The 26,613-nt window shown below is 38.8% G+C and overlaps 1 protein-coding gene across 3 annotated transcripts in view; it reads left to right on the top strand.

Annotated features, from left to right (window-relative positions):
• Positions 1–26,613, top strand: part of BMPR2 (bone morphogenetic protein receptor type 2) — a 121,151-nt gene that overhangs the window by 61,657 nt on the left and 32,881 nt on the right. The window contains exons 4-5 of one of the 3 annotated variants that reach the window (XM_026087007.1): positions 946–1,119; positions 2,442–2,621. In XM_026087007.1, coding sequence (XP_025942792.1) covers positions 946–1,119; positions 2,442–2,621 — 354 coding nt within the window. The other 2 variants (XM_026087008.1, XM_026087014.1) reach the window with 2 other exon arrangements.

Below are 26,613 nucleotides of genomic sequence, written 5' to 3'. Positions count from 1 at the left end.
AAGAGCAGCAGTGGGTAATAGTCCGAAGAATGGACGAGCCTTTGAATATATTTATTCTTTTCTGACTAAAGTAGAGATGGTAAAGGCATATCAGCATGCTTGCGTTCTTTAATGGAGATGATATAAACAAAAAGGCAATAATCATGGGTAAAACATCTGAGTTCTTAGATACTCAATTTTTGAAGTTTGTTGATCAAGTATTCTTGTTAAAGTCAGTATGATATTTTTGTTATATTTGTTTCTTTTAAAAAAATGAGGTGGTCATGAGTATTTATCTTTGCTCTCTCTTCATAAGTTTTGCAGTGTTCCTGCTGGGTGCTGCACAGGGAGAAGGGCATGCAGCGGTGCTCCGAGTTGCAGTCAGTACTCCCCAGAGCTGTTAGGCAGAATCACATGGGTTGTACTCAGCTGTTAGTGTTCTTGTTGGTGTTCATTGATAATACTGTGCGAAAGAGCCAAAACTGCTAGGCTGCTGAGGGAAAAGAAGTAAATGTCGGTGCAACAGATGGATATAAAAGTATAAAAAGGACATAGGTCAATAGAAAGAGAGCAACAAAAACCTGAATTGGGTAGGCATTGGGTTGTTTGACAGCCTGAAAAAGATCAGCTTGTGTTAGGATCTCAAAACACTTAAATAATGGATGTATTTCCTGAAGAAACCAGCTAACAGTTGCTTTTTTAAATTCTGCACCTGTGAATTTCCAACATTTGGACATTCCTTCTGAAATATCTGGTGAGCTTTTTTGTCTTCTTTGTGAAGTTAACTGCAGGGTAGACCCCGCTTCTGTTTCTGGCTGTTGGAGTGCAGTTTAAAGAATGACTGCTTACAGTTCAGGATGGTCTTGAATGTTGTTTTTCAGAAAAATCTTAATCATGCTTTTTATTAAAGTTAATATTTTATAAATAAAATTAGTGACAAAAAATACTTTCTTCTTTTATCTTAAGCTACACAGAATGAGGAACGGCTGTGTGCATTTAAGGACCCATATCAGCAGGACCATGGAATCAGTGAGAGCCGAATCTCTCAGGAGAATGGCACAATTTTGTGCATGAAAGGTAGTACCTGCTATGGACTTTGGGAAAAAACACGAGAAGGAGACATACATCTTGTAAAACAAGGTACATAATGTTTCATTTAAGTGCAGTAATTTTGCTAATCTTTTCACTTTTTTATGATACAGCCAGCTGATATGAAGATGCTTGGTTGCAAAGCTAGACATTTTGTTCGCACATTGTACAAACACATAACTTTTTTTATCTTCCTGTTTAGTAATTTTAAATATGAACAGAAAGTGTATTCAAAATAAATGACTTCTGAAAGAGACTGATGAGTTCGTTTTCAGTGAATAGTTAAAGGAAATAAAACTCAAATTTTTCATTACTTAGGATGTCCAGAGGAAAATGATTTTCTTGAGTATGTTTCAGTATACTTAGCGACGTGGTGCTAAACTTGAAAATAAACATTCATTTTAAAAAATGTATTTTCTTATTGATTGGACATGTTTGTTTACAAAAGAAAGTTGCAAATATATCATAAAGCTGTCACATATCACAAGCTGTCAATTTAGTATTCTGGTGAGGGTATGATGGTAGGGAAGGGTGAAGGGTCTTATAGTTACTAGAGGTGAGCTTTGATTTTCATTCTCATGGACTCTGCTCTTGATTACTCTGATAAACATCAATGTAGTATAAGGCTGAATGAGAACTGTGGTACTTACCAAGGCCATGTGTAGTTCTCCCGCTCAAAGCTGTTGTTTCATAATGCTGCTGAAAGAAGCAGTTCTGCCTGTTTACCTTTGCCCTCACACTGCTGCTTTCTCTTCCAAGTGTTTTTGCACAGACAACATGTAACCATTGTTGTCTATATTTGAGAAGAGAGAGCTGGTGTAGGGAGAAGGGGCTTGCACTAAACCAAGAATAAGCTGTGATCCTGTAGAAGATTCAAGTGATACTGACAATGAGGAAGGACAGAGTTTTTAGAAGTTGCACAAGAAGCGCCATATTATAGATGCAATCTTATTTTCTGGCTCTAAGGAGAGGACTAAGTCACAAGTAAGTCCAGACTGTGGGCCAGAGGGTGGTAGTATTGTCCCTGTTACCAGAGAAATTGGGAACTGCATACATCTGTTTAGAAGAATCAAGAATTCAGGATTTGTCATACTGAGGTTGACAGCTGGATGCCTCTGATGTTGGCTTGCATCTCTGCCTGTATTGCTTTTCCTTGGTTATGGTAAGTTTGAAAGAAATTCTTCAGTTAGTTTAAAAACTGATAGTGAAGTAAGGCAAGGAAATTATGTTAACCGTTTTCACCCCACTCTGTAACATTTAATTGGGTAATATATGATATTGCTATTTATAGGTATGTTTAAATGATCATGCAAAAGAATTAATTTAATGCTTCCTTAAAAAAAATTTTTTTTTTAATTCACCTCTTTTTACAGGATGCTGGTCTCATATAGGAGACCCACAAGAGTGTCACTTTGAAGAGTGTATAGTAACAACCACCCCTTCCTTGATTCAGAATGGAACGTATCGCTTCTGCTGTTGTAGTACTGACTTGTGTAATGTCAACTTCACTGAAAACTTCCCACCTCCTGACCCTACTGATACAACACCTTTCAGTAAGTCAGACTTTTCTGTCCTTGTCATTTCATGGTTCACGTAATTTAGAGAAAGAGCTTATTTTGTGATATTGTAAAATGGGAAACTTGTGACCTTTTCATTTATACACAACAGAAATAACAAATGGAATAGAACTTTTTCATATGAAGTTTATCACATTTACGTATTCCACAGTGCTCTTCAAAGAATGAGTTAAGTTCTTACAAGAGAAGTATTTATGCAGGCAACTGTTGAGTGCATGTTTTTTTTTTCCAAAATGGTCTCTAATGCTGGGTGCTTCAGTATTTGGATGCTCAACTTCAGAAGCCTCTGGGGATTTTCAGAAGGATTCAGGCTTCTGTAAAAACATGCCAGTAAGTTCATTAAAATCATGGCATATTTGAAAAGTCTGGTGTATCTATTCCATCATGGTTCACAGATAGCTTTGAGCAGTAGAACCTGTCTCAGTAAGAGAATGTGGTAAGGTTGCTGAGATTCTCTCCAAGAGTCTTAGAGTGCTTTGAAATCTGACTTCTTTCTTACTTTTGCATATTTTTGTCAGAGATTAACTTTGGTTTAACATTCAAAGTGTACTAGTTTGAGCAATGTAATTTTCTTCCAGATTAGATTATCTATTGAATTATTTATTAGAAAATCAACATAGCATATGGACAGAAATCAAGGTATCAGACCCCATAACCTCCTGTGACAGAAGCAAGGTCATTACTTCCACACACACTGTGGTAAGATGTGTTCCAAGAGTTAAGAACATGTAAAGATGAATTAGTAGCCCAGTCTAAACTTTTAGATAGCCTTTTCTCAATAAGAATTGTGAAAGAGAAATTGAATTGAGGAAATAGGTGTTTAAATGGAGTACAACTGTTTCTGTATATCCAGTATTTTTTATTAGTGAAAATGTTTTGTGAAGTGAAAAAGGGTTTTTTTGTTTGCTTGGGTTATTTTGTTTTTATTTTTTTTACTAGGGTAGTATTTATAGAATACTATAAAATGCAAAAGGAATAGTTTTTTTTTAGGATGATAATTTTTTAATTCACTTAAACTCTATGATAGTGATGCTGCTGCTTTCAAAGGTGGTGCTGATAACTGTGGGATAGAGTTTTTGTAAGTGTTTTTGGTCAAAATGAGGGCTTGGCATGTTAAAAGAAACCCTTTTGTTAGGAAAGTACATATGGTATAATTGGATAAAGAGAGTTGGTAAGACACATGGTGCCTTTTGGCTGATGGTTTTATTTGTAGAACTAGTAAACAGTTGCCATTTGGAATCAGTGTCTGAGCTCAGCACTATGCAAAGCAGAACAGACACTGCCTGACTCTGGCAATAATCATGTGTTTGGTCTCCACGGATGTGACTGGAGTTAGTCCTGTGCAGGAGATTTAGACAGGAGGGAAAAAACACCTAAAGATACTTTCTTGTCCCTCTCTGTCCCCCCCCCAAAAATAGGGAGGCAAGGTTTCTCTGAAATGGCTTGTGCTTGTGCTTCTCTATTAGTACAAATTGCAAAGAACAATCTGAATTAATTCAGATGTTGCATGATAAGATCTCCAAATAAACTTTTTATTTAGAGTTAAGTGAATTTTTTAATACTGAAAGATCTAGCCTGACTTGCAAAGTGAGAGGAGAAAAAAGATCTCAGAATTAAACTTGTAACATGATCCTTAATTCACCCAACTGTAATTGAGTTTTGCAGCATACATTTCTAATGACTCAAACTGTTTTGTGTTATTGTGTCACCTTCCATTTTCATAATATGCAGATCTGCCTTTAAGCATAAGCAAGGTAGGTTCCTCACCCAGCTGTCTGCCTGCTTTGGCTGTGTTAGAGGAGGTGGGGACTGGCCATTCGAGGAGCACGTACTGCCTCGCGCACTCGCATGCAGCCTCACATGCTTCTGTGGTGTGTTATTGTACAGCCCTCAGAGACCACGTTGGTTCTGACATTGTTAATCCCATACACCCTCAGGACTGCAGAGTTGGTAGGTGTCTTAGAAAGGTGGAAGGGTTCAAAGAGAAAGAGGAGATGGCTACACACAGGTCCCTGCATCGTACTGACCCCAGATCCAGGCAGTGGCCTCTCCACTGTCCTTTTCCCAGCCCTCTTGACTCTTTCCAGAACCCGTTTTGTAAAAACTGGTCTTGCCACCTTAACATTGAAGACAGACTTCTTGGATTGGCAAAGTTCAAATTTTCTCGAATTGTTGGGAAGCTTTGAGATGACCTACAAGAACACCTTGCCTGGATACTTTTTGAGCCTTTCTAATAAAGTCGTCAGAATGCTTTAAGGACACTAGTAAGTTTAGCTGCACGGGCTATGGCAATATGTATCATTGTACCTTTTAGATTATTAAATTGAACAGATCAGGGTCACATGGGGGAAATCTTTTGCAGAACATTTTCAGTATAGCCTATGAACTCTAAGAGCATTATTTCACCTGTATTTTTGATAAGGCCTAAAAAATGTTGAAAATGGAACAGTTCTTGAAGAGCAAAACACATGGTAGTTGTCCTCATAGAATTTCATTTATCTTTATGATCCTGTAAATTTCAAAGAGGGTGTGAATAGTGTATGGCTAATTATGTGAAGCCTAACAAATTCAGCCAACAGTTAACTAAGTATTTGTAAATGTTTTTCTACTCATTTCCAGTAAAATCACCAAACATAAAAAAATTTCCAGAATAACAAGTGTAAATTCAACAATAGTTTAATAAATAACAGAATGTGAAAAGACTACTGATGAACCTAGTCAACTTAAAACATTGCTTTTAAGAAAAAAATTTAGGTATTCTTTTAAAAATGATTTACTTTCTTTGCAGCTATATGAAAGACCTGCATAAACAGCAGGAAAATACTATTATGCTCTAGAGCCAAATGCACCAAGAAAGATAATGGAAAAATAAAAACTTATTTTATATGATCTTTTAGTTATTATTTTATTTTGTAGGGCAAATAACAGTGGTACATTAAAAGATGTAGCTAGAATATAAATGTTTTAAGAATACTTAAATTAATTAAGATCTGTATACATGTTAGATATAAAAAGTTATCGCTTTCAAAACATAGCAAGTCTTATAAAGTCTTCCTCTGCTACTTAAATTTTTGTGTAATTTTYCTCTTTTGGGATGTCAAAATGTGTTTATATCACAACCACATCTATATGTAATGGAATACCATATTTTTGTTCAGATTAATTCATATTTGTTCAGGGCATAAATGTAAGAAATACATTCTGTCTTGTAAAGAAACTTTTGTAAAAATAAAAAATAAGATTAAGGACAAAGTGCTTCTTGAAACCCTTAACTTACTCTTTACTGCTTAATGTACAGCTGATGATTAAAACAGTCATACATCTGAGTCATAATATTCTTCTCTTCTATCTTAAAGATAATCCAGAAAGAGTTGAGTGGTGTTTACTGGTTGCTAGTCCCTCCGGTTAGAATTTTGCAAAAGCTGCAGGTTGGCCTGTAGTCCGGAGCCCACGGTCTTGAGGTGTTAACAAAAAACAAAACCAAAAACACATAAAGATTTGGGTAGCTGTTTCCTGATGTCAAGAGAAGTAGAGATTGGCAAATGAGAATTGTATGAAATTTGAAGATGTGTCTATGTAGTTTGGAGCCCTTGAAATGAAGAAATTCAAAAACAACCTCTCATGCACAGGCTAAGCTTGTACATCTTGGGGGGGGGGGGAATGCTTTTTCATGCTTTGCTAAATAACCCATGGATAGATTCATTATTTCTCCATCCTCTGTGTTCACCAAAATAACCCCGTGACCAAAACCCCTCCATCTTGGCTTCAGCTAGTATATGTGCATACTCCCAACCCCTCGACTTAAAAGAGCCAACTGTGGGTTCGTAGGTAAAAGTTTTGGGAGATCTGTGTTTACTCTACTGGTTTTGTCAAATATTTATTTTGAGACTCTTGTAACACATCTGCATAACTCTTGTCTCTATAAAATGCTTCCCAAATTCTGAGAATATTTTGAGGACAAATTGATTAATTCTACAATTGTCCATAATGGCCTTTGAAATAGAAAGCAAGTAAGTAAGGAGGAAAATGCTCTTGCTCTTTGGTCATAGATATATTGTTGTAATGAAACATTCAAGTTAAAATAGCCTTAAAAACAAAGTAACAAAGCAAATTTTTAATTATTTTTTTTCCTCAAGGCTGCATTCCAGCACTGCAAATAAATTACTCTTACAACAACTTAGTATTAAGAAAATATTTTTGCATGATGGGTGATGTATTTACATGATACATGCAAAAGATCCCTGGCAGCAACAGTTGAGCATTACTGGTACATACTATTGTTGAAATAAAAAGAGGTAGGGCTGGTTTCCTTGTAACAACAAACACTGGCTGAAATTTTTAGAGGATTTAGAAACTTATTTTCAGTAAGAGCACAGAGATTTGGTTATAGGGAAACTGGCCACCTCAGACAGTGAAGGAAATTGGTGTTTCTTTCTTATAAAACCCTGCTAGACGGGTTTGTCTTTGCAGAGTATCACCTGGGCCTGCCTTTGCGAGCCTTCTCGCTACTTCTATAAAAGCCACGATGCATCTGGCTTGAAGTGCTCCTAGTATTCTGTGGAAACTTTGAGGAAAGCTACAATTTGTTTAAATGTAATTATTAAGATATGTGGCTGGGTCAGGTTAATTAAAGTAGTAATAGATTGTTTTCATTTAACTATTGCTTTTGAGAAGCAGCAGTTAGACTCCTGTTGCTGTGGGCAAATGGCCCAGTCTAACTCCGCTGAAGGGGAGTTAGATCACATTAGGCTGATTTTGTAAAGTTGTAACCTTGCTCACTTCCAGTTGTTATCTGGACTTCTTTTTACCGGAGAGTAGCATCCAATGTTAATTTGTAGCTGAAATGCCTTTTATTTCCCCTTGGTTCTGCGTGGCAAGTGCAGCACCTGCTCAGCTGTTTTCAGCCAGTGTTTGAGTGCTTCTTTCATTTCCAATCTGCCTAATCGAAGAAAACGCTCTGTAAATAAGCATATTCCCTTAGGTGTACTTGCATGATAGGTTTTTTTCAGGTGATTTGGATATTATAGCAAGGCAAAATTTGCAAACCTTTGCAATTTGGCTGATCTTCTGTCTTGAAAGATGGTGCGGGGAATGAGCCACACGAGGACTAAAACTTGTACCTTTGAAATGGTAGGGAGTAATTCCAGCACATCCTTCCTTCAGCAAAGAGATAGGGCATCATATGTTGGCAACATATCTTCACTGAATTACAAGGCAGGGAAGTATACCTGAGTGAGCGCCAGGAAAGGGAGTCTTAAGACAGTAAACAAGGAGTTGAATGCCTCTTTAAAAACAAAACAAAACAGAAAAACAGAGGAGTTTGCTTTGAAGTGGTAAGCGTTTGTGTAAGAGGACCACCTGTGATCCCGTGTCTCCCAGAAGGTTTCTCGTTAGGGCACTGTAGAACATGCAGGTGCGTGCCAAACTGGAGAGGGATATACAGATGGATGGGCATGGCGATTTCTATGCAAGTGTCTCTGCTAAAAGAGATTATATGCAGAGCAACTAATAAAGGTGAAAAATGAGAAGTGTATTTTTAGAGAGTATTTCAGTAAGATCACTGATATAATGGTGAAATATTTTGGATTTTTTGTCAGTATTTGACATATTTTACTTGAACCTTCTTGTTTTTGTCTGAAATGTAATGAATGCTTAAAAGAAATCTTTGTTTTATTAATTTTGGTAATCACTCTTTGGTTACAGGAAATGAATTGACTGTACATGGGGTTTTTTGGGGGGGGAGGGATGCAGTGTGCAGATTACAAATACTGAGTAATGGCATTGTGGAAACTTGTGTAAATTAAGGCTGTCTCTTGCGTTGTTGTGGCAGAGGGAAAGGTGATAGTATTAAGGACTAATGTAGGGAAGAGTATAGAAATGAAACTTCTTGCAGAGAACCAGCACAGAATATAGTAAGACAGTTAGTAATCTGTATAGAAGCTTATGTAGAAATAGGAGTGAAAACTTAGTTTCTGTAGAATCAGTGAAAGGTTTTGCCAGTCACCCAAGACTCTGATAACAGGTAATGCTTTCTGAGTAATTTCAGTGATTCTCATTAGAAATGGGTATATCAAAAGCAGAATCTCTTAAAGATTGTTGTTAGCAGCATTTAATATTTTAACTTCTAAGACAGCATAGTCTCCCGAGATTAAACTAGCATCTTTACTGAATTTAAAATTAAAGCTTTGATGTGCAATTGGAGTCTGAATATGAAATGCTAGCTATGAAGGCAAAGCCTAGCTAGACAGAAAACTGTACGTGCAAATTATTTCTCTTGGAGAAACATTTAATCAGAAAGCTGAAATCAGTGTGTTTCACTTTCGCCGAGATTGTAATGTTATGGAAATGTTTGGAAATTTTTGTATGCACCAGAACCACAAAATGCTGGAATCATTGTTAAGTAAAGTAAGAACATACACAACCTAGTAATATGAAGGTGTTTATTTGAAAAAGGAGGAACATTTCAAATACCATTTTTAGGAGAAAAAAAAACTATTTTATAAATACATTCCTTACTGCTTTGTCAAACTACTGTTTGGAGTGCACTTGATATGAGCAGTACAAGGTGACTTTAATTAAAGCTGTGCCAGCAGGAATTAGGACTGTTATGTCCTGGAGGTCAGAGGACAAGGACCTTTCCAATGTTCTTTTAAAAACCTGTTGAAATCTGAAAAACATGGAAGATAGGATTTTATCTCTATCATGAAATTGCAATGATTTGTTTGTGAAGTGCTAGAGCTGTAACCACACTTTGTTTCAGAAGACTAAAAATACTTTAGTGTGCATAGAGATCTCAGATCTTCAAGTAGATGTGCACAAAACTTTTAGCTTATTCATTTGGTTTAATTCTCTAAACTGCATCATCGTCATCTTTGAAGTGTCCTACATATTTTCAGTACTACACAGATAATATTTTATTTAACAGTTTCAGGTCTAGAATGTAGAAAGGAAATATAATCTGAAATATAATCAGTGATTTTTTGCCTTCCTCAATAAGAGCAAAAAATTTACACATTAAGTCAACTAGCATCTATAAACGGGCGATTCGGTTCTTTGCATCATGTACAGCACTTGAGGCAGTAATTTTCGTATCTGCTGGAAATTAGCTTCTTGCAGTTGGTATGTCTTATGTGCTCCTGCTAAGACCTTAATGATCTACAGATATCCTTGGGTAATACAAATATTGTAAATATATTTTCCATTTACTGGAAATACTGAGTATTGTCTGACTTTTCCTCTAATAAACTAATGCCATAACTAGCAGATGTCGATTGCGACAATGCGCATTCATTTCTTGTGAATGCCTTACAGATGCAAGGCAAAAGTAGGCAAGGCTCATGAGACCGAAACTCTGTCAACCTGTTTTAGTGAAAAATCGGACTGTAATTAAAAAAAGGTAATAGATAAGGAATTGTTTTACCTCATCTATTATTAAGGCTAGATGGAGAACAGGCAAGGATGATGCACTTTTTTAACTCAGCTGCCGCAAAACTTACGGTGATAAGCATTATTCTAAACAAATTCTACTCTGCTATTTAACAACCTAGACTGAAGGTAGCTTTGGGGAATCCCAGTAACTTGCGAAATACTGGGAGCTCTCTGGAGGGCAGGTATACTTAGCAGTTTGCTTTTTGGGAACGTTCTGAATCGATGGGCTTAAAAAGTATGTTCTGCTGTAGTAGAAACATTCTAAAACTGGGTGCTGTAAATCTTGGAATATGGGAATGAGTTAAGCCTGCACCACTGTAGAAGCGTTTCTCCTTGGAAGACTTGAGGAGGTAGGTAGTAGCTCTTGGCGACAGGTGTGGCTGCTGCTTGCAGGCACAGCGAGGGCTCTCGTGAGTATAATCACTAATAAGAAGAGGAATTGAGGTTGTGTGTTCAGCCACCTTTTGGTATGTTGTCAGGTAAAACCTGAATTCCAAACCTGAATTCCAGACTTCYGGGATTTCTGGTGCGTGGGAACTCTGGGCAGCGAGCTGTGTTCCTGGGAAGTGGAGGGGAAGAAGTCACTGTAAGGCTTGCCTGCGCACAACTTGTATGCGTCTGTATTGCTCTTCAGTGTGGTGTCCATTGTAGCAGAATAGTAGTCTTCAGGTACTACAGCTTATTCTGGGAGCTGTGCATACACAGACTCTGACTTTGGTAGAAGGACAGTGGTGCTGAAGGGCATTAACCAGTCTCAATATATTGGATTGTAAATCAATGTTGCTAATGGGTACAAAACTGTGTATATCAATTCTGACTGAACTGTTACAACTGTCTAAAGACAAAGGTAATCCAGCAATTAAAGGTATTTTTAAAGAGATCAGAAATTAAAATGTACAAGAGAAAGTCTACAAACTGCAAAACAAACGTAAATAAGTCAATAATGAAACACTGGTATCTTTCAAAAATGCCCATGTGAGCAAGTTCCCATTGAGGAGAGATTAAAAGCACAATCTGTTTCTAGAAAATAAACTTTTAAGAGGAAAGAAAAAAATGCTTAGAGGTAAAATATACCTCCAGTTATCCTGATGTCTTGACTTCTTTTAAAGCATTTTTCAATTAATCTTGAATTTAATAAGTTGTTCTTTGAAAAAAATTACAAGAAGTTAAGATACGATTTAATAGGAAAAATATGGAGATAGATGTCTGGCTTATTAGTTTATTCACAATTTTGGCTAAGAACTAAAAAACTTAGATCTATAACAAGACATCGACTAYGGCTCTGTATTTGAAGGTTAAACTCAATTTTTAATTTTCTTCTTTCTGTGAAATTCTCCTTTTTGTGAAATTCATAAAACCAGAACTTCAGTTTAAATTTCAGGTAGAGGTGGGTATTGCATGTTTTATATAGGCATTTCAAACACCTAGTTTGTTTTCTGTGGTTTTACTTTGGTCAGGAATAGTCAACTCTGGGGGCATGTAATGCTAGGAACTGAAGTGATTGCTTATGTCTTTGGAGTCTGAACGCAAAATGAGAGCGCTTCAGAGACAAGTTCAGCCGTTTATCGTTCTGCTCTTCTGCATTTTTAAGCTGATGATACTGCATGTGTAGTGAAATATATAATTACCCACAAAATTATAGTGTCTAAATTAGCCAAGATATTGTACATTGTAGTCCTTACCTAGTAAAATTAAAACACTATTTATGCTATATAAATATTCTGCTCCTCAGTTGCCATGTGTGTTTCAAGTTGAACATTTGTTTTCACATGGAATTTGTTGAAATCTCTGTCTCGTCACTGTGCTAGGGGTTGCTTCCTGGTGGCAGGAGTGGCAGAAATGGCTCTGCTCAGGTTTCTCAGCTGCTATGGCTCCCGACAGCGGGTATTAGCTTCAAAACGCTACAGCGCTATCTCCCACGAAGTGTTAGAGCTCAGAGCCTTGCTGGGAATACTGTTCATTATAATCCACTTTCTCCTACTGTGTAATGCTAGTAGCATTCCTCATACTTGACTTTTTTTATCATGATTTTACTCTGTTTTCCTTTAAATTGTTCAAATGAATGGAGTTAAGATTAAAAGCAAAAAGGACTGTACAAAGTTCAGGTGTGAAGCAGTGCTAGGTGCATCAGCTGCTGCTAATAAATCCTCAGCTCTGCCACATTGCTGGTTTTGTCTGTCCTGAGTACAGTAACGGTAAGACGGGTCTTTGTCCACAGACTACTGAAATAACAAGAGGTCAGACTTGGGAATGGAAGTATTAAGCATGAAACTGAAGATCACTTGTAAAGAATGGATCTGTTGTGAGCTCTTTGGTATGGTTAAGCTTATCTGTGCAAAATAATGTTTAGTTCACTGAAAATCTTTCATGTCTTTTTCTTGCTCTTTAATTAGACATTTTCTATAAGCCTCACTTGCTCTTGTCCTTGTGCTGTTTGCTGACAAAAATCTGATATTATATCACAGTTTTGTCTGATATGCTTCTTTGAAACAACCCCCCCCCCCCCCCCCCGCCCCGATTATGGAACTAATTCACTTTTGAAAGAAAGGTTCAGTTTTCTGGCCTTTGGAATATACTTAGAGCAGTCTCCTGTTAGCCCAACCACTTTGTAGCTGGGCCTTCCTGAACTGCATGTATGGACCAGCATTGTGGACTCACACTGATAAGCAGAGATGGAAAATCCAGACAGATGTTCAGAAAGATGTTGACTTTTCAGAGGAGGTCATTAATCACTGTTCCTTTTTGAGCCTTTTTTGGTCCAAATTTTCCTTATCTGGAAAGCATTGTGCTCCTGAGAACCAAATACATTACTCAATGTTAACTTCTGGATTCTTTTTTATGAAATAACATGCAGTGCATCTTTGTTCACACTGCAGACTATCTGGAGATCAAACAGGAGCTGTATTTCAATATGGCACAACCTTAGGAGATGTAGATAAATAAAGCTTTTAGTTTATAATAATGTGCTAGGTTGTTTCTAAGAACAGTTGAATTACTTTTAGATAAGGTGGTTCAAGCAGCTTGAATCATGTCTGCTAACTTCTAGCGCAGGAGCAGGCAGCTGGCGCAACCGCCGGTGCAGGCCGCCCGGCAGCTTCCTCTGAAAGGCTGAAGCCAGAGGTGCAGGCAGCGTTGTGCCCGTCCTGCGTCTGGGCTCCCCCTCACTTGCCTCTGCTGCAGTCCAAGGCTCAGCTCAGGCCTGTCTGGGCTTATCTATGGAAATACATATTAAAAGACTGTTCCTTGTGCAATTTGATTTATTTTTACTGTACTCTCAACTGTGTTGTTGGAGCATCTTCTAGAATTGGGAATAAACAAAAGGTTAGGTTATGTAAGGTGTAGTTTGCCTTTCTTCTTTCACCTTATCAGACAAAATCTCTGTGTGTCAATGGGTACTGGAGATCAATTTTTTTTTTCCTTACAAAGAAAGGCTTATGTCCTATTTCATATTCATGTGAATAGCAAATTCAGATAAGTGCCTCGTGTTCAAATTGTGAATGAATGACTCGTTCTGCAATTCTGAATCTGGAGTCTCGTATTTGGGCATCTAGCTCCTGAGAAGATGTGTAATCCTGGCTATAGGTATCTCCATTATTTCTGCAGAACTGCGCTGTCAGGGCTGTTTTGAAGTCTCAGGGAGCTGAGGTACCTTTTGGTGTTTGGGCTAACACAACCCCATGTGCTTGAAAAGACTCAGCGAGAGCAGAGCTCAGGTGAAACAGGACGCAGGGGACCGTGCAGCAAGGAAAGCGTCGTGGCAGTGTGCTCCTGATTAGATATGCTGCTCTGTTTTATACCAATTGCAGGTATTTTCAAAGATGTTCCTTTCAAGACCAAATAACTTTTACTGTTACTCTCCAAACAGGAGAAGATGAAAGTGGTGCTCACTAAAATCTTCCTGAAGACCCTGTCCATGTACTCGTACTATTGAAAGGCCTTCAAGCAGAAATTCAAGTTGATGCCAGAAATCCATTTATATTTGTGTTGCTCATATTACCCGAGAATGCTTACTGTTGTTAATAGGTTAATCTAGAGTGAGGGGAATTCCTGAAAATGTTCTAGGTAGACATAAGAAAAGTGAAAAGGGTTCCTCAATCCATAGCTACTTCTGTGTACTTGTATTGAGTCTTTCCTGGTGTCTTTTCATTTTAGCTTGAAGCTTACCTGGGTGTTACTCYTTCCAGTCATCTTCCATTTTTGTTCTCTTCTTCTGTTAGGTTTAGGAATGTTGCCTCCTTATTTATGGAAATAGCTGTTATTGATATATATCGTTCATTATTATTATTATTTTCATTGTTTTGTATTTAATAAATAAAATGAACAGTGCCCTGTTGCTATGGACACTAATACACAAGCATTTCAGCTGGGAGACTAAGTGTGTCTATTTGTGGGTGTGTGTGGGTGTGTGAGAGACAGACAGACTTTCCCTTGCTGCAGTCCTTATTGTACTGAATTTGTGATAGGAAATCTGACTTTTAATGCCAGCTGTTAGAAATCTGCAGAACATATTTTTTAGGTTGTATGCTTTCATTATCAGAATAAGTATGGATCTTTCTAAATATTGAACATAATCAGATTTATGTAGTATTTCTATATATTTCTTTGTCAGAAGACTATTTTGATTATTTACATTTTCTTTTGGGACACTAAAGTATTTATTCTGTAACACATTTGATAATTTGAAAGAAATCAATATATTCATTAGTCTTAAAATCTAGTTTAGAAGAGTTTTAGTTCATTTTGGTTAATTTGCAGAGTATCCTTCCATAAAAATTTGATTTGTGGAAGAACATGTTTGGTATACAGATAGGACTGAAGGAAAGAAGATAGAAATTCAGTCTCTGAGGGCAAGTAAAGAAATTGAAAGAGGGAATTGTAAAGAAGTAAGGGATTTTCTATCTTCTTAGCTATTGCCTTAGCTTTTTCTTGTTTTAGGGTAGAATAAGAGATTTAAGTTTTTCTAACAGGTTTGAGGAAGGATTTCTTTTTCTAAGAAATCTAATATCAAGTTGCATTGAGCCTGAATGGGAGTTTGTGATCTAATTTTTTGAACACCATTAAAAGTTCTAGGGAGGTGGATTCAGTGTTTCAGCCCTGCTGTTTTTGTGTAATTGTTTTAAAGCTTGATCATACAGAACATTTTGTATGTTTTTTGGGGTGCTAGGCCACCTATTTCCTACAAACGTATGCAGTAGCTACAGGTGACATTAGGCAGCTTTCAGCTTTGGCCCAGATCTAGCTTTCCTCCAGACTGGTGGCGTGGTGCTCATTTAGAAACTGCCTGCAGGCCTATAAATATTTTCATACACTTGCACAAAATTCCTTGTGCAGACATTCACGTTGACTTGAAACTGTATCTAGTGAACAAAGTAAGGTATCCTTGTATCCTGTATAAAAACACTTTTCACGTGTGCAACACTTGGACATGAAGCACGAGTGTTGGAGCTGTAGAAGTGAAAGTGATTTTCCCTAGGCAGAACCAAAATATTCCCATTTATCTTTGGGTGGTGGTTCAGAGCCCACTCCATCAATCTGTTCGCAAACTGGATGCATATAGCTGAAGGAATACAAGGTTGATGTGTGCTCAAGACAGCCATATCTGCTGTATGGAGCAGCTAAGGTCATTGTTGCTTGATCATGGGTCTGCATCTCCCATTAAAGCATTAACTCACCTAACACTAGCGATGCGGGACCCAGAAATACAATTTTAAAACCCAAGAATTTAATACAAATTTGCTAAAACAAATGCAGCTTTTAAGTATATGCCTCTTTGACTTTGGTGGTTTCACCTTAAAAAAAGAAAGAGTAAATAAGAAAAAGAAAAATAAGTATATTTTTTAAAAAAGTTCAAATTCCTGAAAGCTAGACAACTAAACTTCAGCAAATACAAATTAGTTATATTCTTAACTGCTTTTTCTTTTTCCTCTGTTTCCATTCTCTGAGGGTATAACTGCAGTGAGTAAGGCAAAATGGATGATGCTACCTGAGTGCTGGTGTGAATTACATGGAGCAATGTTGCTCCCTTGAATGCAGGTCCAGACATTGCTATCTCTGCAATGGAATGGGAAACCAGAGAAAACTTGTTAGTGAAAGCTTATTGTGAAATAAAGCACAGAAAAACACCAGAAGTCAACCAGTATTAGGTGGACATACAGAAAACATTTAAACTTTTTTTTTTTTTTTTTTTTTTTGAAAAAGATTTTTAATGGCCCTGAAGAGTAACTCAAGCTGCTCGGCCTCAGCAGGTGGATGGCACACTTGTCAGCAGTGCAGATGGAGCTGAGAGGTGGCGGCCACCGCACTCGGGTTTGGGTGAGCGGAGCGCTGTGCACACCTACCTGAGATGCTCCCAGCTGCAGAGCAATTCATAGCATCTTTGGAGCAAGTGAAAAATGTGTGTGGGTGAAATAAATACACACTGTAAACCAAAAGCATTGTACATCTCCTGCACGCTGTGCCAGGCGTGCTGGGAGGAGGCAGCCCATGGGCCTCGTGGCTCTTGCAGAGTGCTCGTACAGGCTGCCTTGTGCTGACAGCGGCCCTTGCAAGGTGTGGGCTAACCTTGCTAAACTTGGAAGGGTAAAAAGGAGACGTCTCATATCCAGCACTAAAYGGAGAATAGGTAAGTGTTGTAATGGCAGTGGGGGAGTGTGCATAAAGGAAACATTTTTAAACTAATTTGAAATTTCAGTTGTGTGACTTAGATATGCTAGTAGTGTTTTTCCTATTTTTATACAGAGCATTTAAAATTGATTTTATTTTTTAATTAAAACAGAAAGCATCAAGCTCTCTAGTGGGCAAAGTTTTGATAATAACCCCAGTGTCAAATACCTGTTATGAAGACAATGTTTAAATTTTGCAAATGGGGAAAACTCGTAAGTTGTGAAGCCTTAATTTCACTTAATATTTCTGAATACATCAAGTGAAATATGATGCCACAGATTCAGTCTGCATAGCTTTTCCCAACTCTGCTAAACTTCATCCTACACTGAACGAGTATGCAGTGTTTTATGTGAGCTAGACCACACAGAGCAGGGAATAGAGGCGAGCACAGCCCTGCATTTAGTAAGAGTCCAGATGTGTGGTCACCCTGTTATGTTTGCTGTGTAACAGAAGTGTCCTAGAGCATGGGGGAGTACAGAGCTAAATATTTAATTAGTATGCTGAGATCATACTGCATCTAAATGTTTTTCCCAGGAAGTGCTTATTTTGTGCCTGCACACTGTTGCATGCTAACTTACGAGTGAGTTGGTAGGTGAGCATAAACTGGTAAGTTTTGAGATTTTTCCAGCCATCTGTATCATAATTATCACTTTATTTAGTCATTTATAGTTTCTGCTTGAGCAGGATGTGAAGAACAGCCTTGCACATGCAATGCCACAGTGATGCCAAAAGCCTGTCAGGAATTTGTTCACCCTTGTAATGTATTTGTAACCATTGGAGCTCTGTTGATAAGTTGTCAGTAGCAGTGTCTTAGTCCCAAAAATGCTATTGGCACTATGATCTTACATGCTGTGATGGAGCCATTGAAATAAGATTGTAAGACAGTCTTTTCCATTCGTTCTAGATTATTATTGCATAAAATAGTTACCAGGTAAGAGCTGTTAGCTACTCTTTTTTGCCTTTGTTCTGGAGAAGCAAGTATATACTTGCAAATGGCTTTTGAGGTTTGACTATCTTTTTACAGCTGTGATTTGGCTATATTTTTACTGTTTGGCAGAAATGTGCACGAGTCGTTGATGAAGTGTCACAGAAGTCATAGAATACTGGCTTATCTTTTTTGAAAGGATAGCCTGGGAAACAACTCCCTTCTCTAAAAAAAATGTTAGGTCTGTACCTGCTCAAAGGCACAACGGGTGTGATTACGTGCAGATTGCTAGAAGGGACAGGCAAGGTAACCCCCCCCCCCCCCACTCCCCCCCCAAAAAAAAGACTTAGTGCGAACTGAAAGTATGAACTTGTTTGAAATCTCCCCTTTCAATAGGCAGCCATAAATCCTCATTTTTGTCCTGGTTACATATTTTCTGTTTAGAGGAGCTTATAGAGTTGCATATCCCGTTACTCTGTTTTCTTTTAAGACTAGCATGAGAGTGATGGGCCAGAAATTTCAGAAGACTAGTGATTGGGGGTGTCTTAATTTTGAGTGACCAAACAAACACGTCTTAAAAGTGGGCACGTTTCACAGCAACTTCACTAAAATCTAAAAACGCTTTGCTGGTGTCCAGTTGAGAACACAGACCAATTACTGAAAACCATGGCTATGGCCACTCCTATTTTGTGCTATGTTAAAGCAGGAACACCTGTCAGGAAGCAGTCAGTCTCAAGTTTAATAATATTTTGTTGTTTGACAAAAAAGGGTTTCTATTCATTTAATGGGACGTGGGGGGGTTTGCCATTCATTTAACGGGATTTCGTGGTGCAGTCAGGATTTGAGTAAGCCAGACTGACAGAAGCCTTCTTTGTGTACAATTTTTAAGAGACTGCCTTTCCCATTCTAATTTTTCTGTTTTTTTTAAAAGCAAGTATTGGTGTAAATACCTGTCTTATGAATTTATCGCTCTGTCATATGGTTTAATTGTACAGCATCACTAAAACAGCTAAAATCAATACTCAGGGCTGTGACAACTTCAGGGATTGATTCAAGAAATTTTTTAATTACATTGAAAAAAAATGTTTAAAGTAGAACAGTTACAGAAGCCATATATTTCAGGATGCAGAAGTGTTTGATTTGGCCTGTGAGATTAGTGTAGAGATCAGCTGAAGTTAGATCGCAGCACTGTTAGCAGCTCCGCTCCATGGGACTATGCAGTGTCTCCACGTTAGCTCTTCAGGTTTGTGCTGAAATCCGTATGCCTGCTCTGAAACAAGTTTGTTACTCTAGGGCAGCCAGAACACGTTGTACAAGCAGCGTCAGCTGTGTTTCTCGTATGCCCACGGTGCAGTACGAACGGGGAGCTTTGATACCAGCCTTGGTGCATGTTCCATGCGTGTTTGCTTTGGCAGGGGAGTTGCCTCAGATCTTCCTTCCTTCCTTCCTTCCTTCCTTCCTTCCTTCCTCGCTGCCCCCAGCTGGGCTGCGGCCCCCGGCTGGCAGTGCCTTGCCGTGGGCTGCTGAGCGGACGCGCAGGGGCGCCGTGCTGCGCCGGCCAGGGCACCCACCACTGCGGTGCACCCAGTGCCCAGCGGGAGGTGGCAAGGGGCGCTTGAGCTGGCGCTTGGGCTGCCAGAGAGCAACATCAGACGGTGGCTTTATTTCATCTCGGATCAAGCCCTTAGATCTGTAGAAGGATTTTGCATAAATGCAAACTAAGGATTGCTATTTATCATTATTGCCTTTTTCATCTTCATGCTATTTTAAAATACTCAGAAGCCTTTGAAGTTAGGGAAGGTACCGTTTTTCCCTTCTATAACTGGGAAACTAAAGCACAAAGGAACCTACCTAAGATTGACGTATTCAAAATCAGAGCCAGAAACAAGGTCTGCGCTTCTCATAGCTTTGTATTTTAAGTTCTAGAAAATATTATTTTCCTTAAAAAAAAAAAAAAAAAGGTATATTCATGTGTGCCTAGTGTAGTATTTACGGAGCTGTAGTTATTTATTTGAAGAAGGTTAGCTTCTGCTGCTGGCGAGGAAGCAGGAGCTGCCTGTCAGTGGGGCCAGTGGCTGTGGCTGGGGCCCCGCTGAGCTGCAGCCTTTCTCCCGGCCCCGTTGCTCCAAGCCTGGCTCAGCCGTGGCCGCCCGGGGAGGCCTCTCTCCTCCTGACACGCACCGCTGCGGTGCTCAGGTTTCCATCTCCGTTGCTGTTTTCCTCTGAATTTTCTTCTACTTGAACACCAAAATTTTTTTTAATTTGGCACATTTAGGCAGAGTGACTCAGAGGCCTTGAGGGTGTCCCCGGCTGACGCGTCTCCGCGCTGTGAGGTCCCTGTCTGAGCAGGAGCTGCTTTGTGCTCGGGCGCCGGCTGGATGCCCACTTCAGCCAGGATGGGGGGAGAGGGAAGCAGCCCTCCTTCCCCGCGCGTGGGCTCCTCGGCGCGGCAGAGAGAGCCAGCCTTTCCGCAGGAACCAGGAGAGGGGCCGCTGCTGCGCTGGGCCCCCGGCGCGGGCGCTGGTAGGGCGGCCAGGGGAGAGCAGCATCTTCAGTGGCACTCGGCTGCTTTTTTAAAAGCCCTAGAAAAGCAATGTGGTAAAGGATAGAAATTACGCAGCTGTGCAGAGAAGAGTTTGATAGGATACTTCCCTGTCACTTTTCATGTGGGAAAAACAGACAAATAAGGGCAAGGATTAATGGGAAAATGGGACCTGCGCTTTCAAGTTAGACTTTGTTCTTCTAAATCAGGATATGAAAGCTTGGAGCAGATCTGTACCCTCTGGAATACAATGTATGCTGTTTGAGCTGGCATTAACCCGGCAAACATGAGCTGTAGCAACTGTAAATGTTTCTAAGGCAGGTTTAACTCGCAGCTTTGTAGCACATATCTTCAAATTTAAAATTACAAGAACATTTAGATACAAGAAGGTAGGCTATACTGAGTTGTTTTGGAAGTACAGAATGTATTGTTGAATTAAAAACAGAAGAAAGAGCTAAGTTTTAGTACTGAAATATTTGCTAAATTTAAGAGAAGGATGACAATATGCTACCTGAATATATTAATATATATTAAGCTGCTTTAGGACATTAAATGTGAAGTATTAGGGCACAGAGGTGTAATGAAAGGTTTTGTCATAAACTCATTCTCACTGTATCTTTTTATATTGATCTTGTTTTTTCATTTGAATCAATTAGTTGCTTAAATTGTACTACAATTCAGTTTTTGTTGCATGTTTAGGGTAATGATTTTGGAATAAATATGCTGCACAACTACGTCCATTAAAGCAGTTCACTTTTCATTGCCTATTGATAAGGTTGATGAAGAAAAAAACTGTCTGTAAACGTCTGCCCGAGGGCCACGGCTTTGCGCGAAGGAGCCCGCACGCCGCCTCGCCTCTGCTGCCGGGGCGGGGGGAGCGGCGCCCGCGCCGAGGGCAGCGCGCCTCCAGCCCGGCCTCGGCCTGGCCCGCCGCCCCCAAGCGCGCACACCCGCGGCCCGGCAGGAAGCGCCCGCTCCCGCAGGCCCGGCCGCCGGGGGCGCGCGCCAGCCCCCGCGCGCAGCCCTCTGCCCCAGAAGGGCCGGGGCGCGGCGGCGGGCGCAGCGGGTGCCCGGGCAGCGTGCCTGCGGCTCCTGGCAGCCAGCCCCCCTCCATCCCCGCCGTCGTTTTCAGGGAGCTGTTCTTGAGTTTGCGCACCCCTATGAAAATATACGGTTTTTGCGTTTTGATGTCGCTTCTGTGTGCTATTTTTAGAGCAGCAATATGCCTGGGAACATTATGCCTACGGAATATTTAGCTATTGAGCCTGTTGGATTTAAAATAATTTTAATCAGGCTTTGTGAAGTACTCATTTTCTGTGCTGCAATACATGCATTTTTGGGGGTCTAGTGTTTTTACAGGTGCTGGAAGAGTGCCATCACGTTAAAACCAGTGTTGCTGTTTGATTGAATAGGAGAAAGACTTGTTGGTCCAAGATCAATGTAAGGGGATAATGTGAACATTTTTCCAGCCTTTTTATTAAAAAGTATTTTTATGAATATTTTATTTTGATATATATGATGTTCCCTGTATCTGACTGTCTGTCCAAACCATCTTTCAGCAGATAAATGTCAAGCCTGAAAGCACTATTCAGGCATACTCAAGTGCAGTTTGCTTGTAGAAGCAAGATACTTCTTTTATCTCTTTAGTAACCAAGTGCTTATCTATTTGTAGGCAACTTCAGAAAGATAATCTAAATATGTTTTTGGTTTTGCATTGCTAATAATTCTGCATATATCTTGATTATAGGGAGTGTTCAGTAGTATTAAAATTATCCTGGAAACATCTGATCTCACAGAAGAAAAAGCAGGTAGAGCAGTAGAGTTGGGTTTTTAACAGCTTGGGGATTATTTCTTTACAAAAGTGACAAGTTGCTAATTCATGTCTTTGTCTCTAGTTATCAGAGAARGAGGACTGTTAGAGATTGCATAACCCAGTTCTCTGCCAAAGAAATTATCACACATTCTTTATTTTTTAAATTTCATGTATCAGTGCGGCCTTCAGTTTTCAAAACAAACAAAAAAGGCAAATCTAATGCACACAGCCAGGATCCAGATTAGGTGCTTGTTAGTAGATGTTACCCCAGAGAAGTTGGGGCGGAGGCTGCAGGAAGGATTGCCCCTCCTAGGCTGCGTGGTCGGGGGGGGGGGGGGGAGGAGGCGTCGTCTAGAAGCAGCCTAGAAAGCTCAAATCCAAGCTCTATTTCCCATAGCACCTTCTCATTTGAGAAGAAAGATCTGCCCACTGAAACTGCGTTGCCACAAATGACTTCTAGCTATAGAAGGACTCCTCTGGAGGATGTTATGGAAAATGTTTTTACAGCCCAAGCCATATTACATTTTTAGGCATTTTCTGCAGAGGCGGAGGGGGATCTGTGATGGAGTGCTGCCAGCTCTTGATGTTACTGCAGGTCTCGTGAAAGTTTGGTGCTTTCTTAAAAGTCCAGATTCCAAAAGTCTAAGAGATTGTGTGAGAGTCTGTTTCCATGTGAAAAATGAATAAAAATTCTAGTCCTGTTTGTGGAGAAAAGCATGAAAAAATGTGTGGTTAAGGACACTTCACGAAAACACATATGTATAATTTTATATAAAAATATAAAATCAATCAAATATGATGATGCTAAATGTGAAATGATAAAATATTGGTGATGGTTTAATTTTTTCTTCAAATAATGGAATGATTGGAAATAAATGCAGACTTTCTGCTTCATCTCATACAGTCCGGAATAGAAACCAAGGATTTGCTCTGAGGTTTAGAGAGAAAACATCCGTTTTTAGTTGCAAAAGAAAATTGCCTTAGGGTTAGTGGTTGGCAGGGTTATTTTATTAAAGAATGTCTCATCGTTTCCCACAAAAATACCGTTCCCATTAAATGCTTTTCATCTTCCTAAGCGCGGAGCACTCAGTCCTGCTCCGTAGCCCTTAGTAGGTGTTTCCTGGCTAATTTCAGGCACCCTGTGTTTAGATGCTTGCAAAAATTGTGTGTGAAATAATGCTTCTGACCTTAATTTTGGTTTAAGTATTGAAGGTGGCCGCTTTGATGAGTAGCAGATATTTATGTTCTGTACTATTTCATACTATTACAAAAATTTCAACATGATTTTTACTTTTATTAATAATTTGTCAAGCACTGATGGATGCAGTCTCATTTCAAATTTACAGACTCATAAAACAGAATCAAGATAATTGTAATTTTAGGGCATGCACCTATGAAAGCTTAGGTGAACTGCGAACATTTAGGAAAAATGATATTATGGAAATGTTAATTTTTTTTTTCCTTTTATTATTCTCAGCTGTCTGTAGTTTTACAGAAAACTGGAAATAGCTCCTGCTGGAGTTCATTGTAGAGGTCTCTAGAGAATAACTTTAAGGTATTCCAACCTTGTAGTACTGGCTTAACTAAAAATGTGGTTTAAGTGAATTTAAATCAGGGTGTGCAATTGTGATTCTTGTTTGTATGTGTAAAAGCGTGACCTAGTCCATAGTATCTAAAAGGCTTCTAACATACATTTCTTCATGACAGGTTTTCTGCTTAATCTTTTTTCTTTCACATTTTCTTGCCTACACCAAATGAATTTAAGATTTACTTAAAATAATTTGAGTCATTTTGGTACATTGTTTATATTGGAGGCATTCTTGCCGTTTGCCTTAGCGTGATGAAGACTGAAATCTCTTGTTACAGGACCCTGAATCAGGAAATGAATCAGGAATGAAGCATTGGTCAGTTAGTTGAAAGGAAATGTTGATTGCCATCCAGAAAAGAACACAAAAAGGAACTGATTAAGTGTTTTGGTTCGACTGGAATGTACAGCTAGAATACAGTAAGGAATGAGTAGTTCTTTTATCCTTTGTGGAAGATTCATAAGACACATGTGATATAACCCATGTGTAGACTGAACAGATAAATTTACTACTTCTTGTATATTGTTCAGTGGCATTTTCTAAGGAGCCACAAAGTTAGAATACAGGATTTAAAAATACAATTTAAATACTTTTTTTAATGAAGAAACTGGGAATTAAATCATACAGACCATGTCACTGCTAACTAGTCAACAAATACAATTTAGYGTTAGAACTGAAAGCTATGAGTTCTTAGAAAAGTTTGGCAACAATATTTTTTTCAAAGGACTCAGACCTTATCCCTGTGTTATAAAAGTCCTGCTGGGCCACTGTGAAAGATGTATGATTTTAAAAGCAAGTAGAATTAATTATACTTGAAAAGTCACTTTTATAATTTACAGAACATATTTGCAGTCATCTGCAGCTGAAGGCCATATTGCCCACACACTTCATCGCTCCATCTTGCACTGTGTTTGTAATTTAAACGTAAGGTTTCCCTCCTGCTTCTGATCTCATCCCCAATATCGTTTAGATTCCTTAATAGAAAAGTAACTTCTGTAACAGATTGGCAGTGAACATATTGAATCTATCACATCAAAGAAATAGTTGTAGGATGGCGTTAAGACTCTGCTCCTTTTTAAAGCAATCTGTATGGGCAGATCTTTGGGTTCCTGTGTAATTTCMCTGGCTTTGATCAGAGTCCATACAGCCGTAGCTGCTTGGAAGAATCAGATGCAACTGGTGTGCTGTGAAGGTTGAAGGACTGCCTTCTCCTCTTTTGTTGGAGACTAGCACTACTACTAACCTGGTGATACAGCAGTAAAAATAAATATTAATATTTTTGTACCTATTCAGCAGTCAGACCATTTGGTTTCTACAACATATTGATACCAAAAATTCTGTGGAAACATTGGTAATTTTTTTTTAATGATTTTCTTTATATAGAATAATAGTAGCATTTCTCTAACATGTTGTTATACCATATTTACCTAACTTTAAYTATACACATATATTATCTTCTAGAATTATTTACTACTGTTTATGCCAGATAAGTGTAAGCTAACAGTAATTTAGATGAAAAGTAGGCAGACTATATTAAAAAATTTCACAAAAAAGTTTGAATAGCAATATAGAGATCTGGTGGTAAAAATTACTTTTAAAAATTACTGGTAAAAATTTGTTTTATGTGCAAATGCCTTTAATTATATGTCCCCYCACATTTCCYAAATACTGTTGTCAGAGTACAAATGGCCACAAGTATTTTAGGTTGTTTTCATGTGTATGATGCATTGAAACCACATTTCAGAGTCTAAGGTTTCATACTCAAACATTTAAAGGTTAGAAAGGAACAACATAGTTACTTGCACAGTGTTAAGGCAATCTCCTTGTGTGTCTGTGTTTTGATACAGCTTTTAATTATACAATCAGGTTTTTCCCCATGGGTTTCCTGCTTTTTCAACATGGCTAACACACAGAACGCTGCATCTACTCCATATTTCATTTTTATTTTCATCAGTAGGTGGCTCCAGGACTTATTTACTTGCATGTTCCTTACCCCAAAAACAGAGCTTTGTTTTTGCATAGGCTTTTTTAAGATTTCTCATCACAACAGGGATCTCTGGCCTGTCTCAGGTTTGGTGCCCAGAAGCTGAAGACCTTGTGTTCAGGGACCACCAGTGAGCTCTTCGGCCATCCTGGCACGGGAACTTCAGGGTCGTGGTACAGAAGAGCCTTCAGGCCAGTTTTCAGCTGCTATAACCAGGAAATCTTCCTGATTTCCCACCTCAGTCACGCTATACCTTCCAATTTAAATAACAATATTAAAGGCAACAATCTTACAAACTGTGAAGTGGAAAACAGAAATTCTGTTTGGATCCCCCACAGTACATCAACCAGGCTGCAATATTTTACCTTCACAGCACAGACTTTGGTACTTGGACTGACATAACACCACTGATAGCAATGGGTAAATTACGCTTTATCTGGAGCAGCCACGAGAGGGAAGGTGTATTGGGGGTGGGGAGCATTAAGGGGAGAATTGTCTGGCTTTCAGAATATTTGCTGATGGAAAAGGAAGATATAAGAAGCTTGCATCCTCCTCCTGGCTCCAAGGGAGGAATTCTCTAATGTTTACAGACTCTTGCCATTGGCCATTGTAACCTGTTTTTGTCCCAGTTTCCTTTGATTGCTCAAAATGTTCTTTGGTAATAGCATAAGTGCTAATTTTTTAAATATAGAAACAGGAAGCATACAAAAGAGTCTTTCATTTTTGTGAGTTAAATTACAGAGAAATAGAAGAAGCTTTTCGAGCATAGACATACATCAAAATATTTTTGCATTAATTAATATTACAAGCTTATGTTTATAGTGGAAAGGTTAATTTGAAGGAAAAATATTATTCCTTGTGATGTCATTAGCACTGTCAGCATTTTTCGTTCTGTCTCATTCGTGAGGAAATCTAGGAAGGCAGCAGGAGGAAGCCTCTGTGTGTGGCAATATGGAAGCTTAATTTTAAAAAATTAATTTACCAAAGCTTTTGGAAACTATTGTGGCAGAGGTGCCTTAGAAAAGAA

Source organism: Apteryx rowi, unplaced genomic scaffold (assembly GCF_003343035.1).
Source record: "Apteryx rowi isolate R43461 unplaced genomic scaffold, aptRow1 scaffold_12, whole genome shotgun sequence".
NCBI lineage: Eukaryota > Metazoa > Chordata > Aves > Apterygiformes > Apterygidae > Apteryx > Apteryx rowi.
This window is presented reverse-complemented; position numbering and strand designations above follow the sequence as displayed.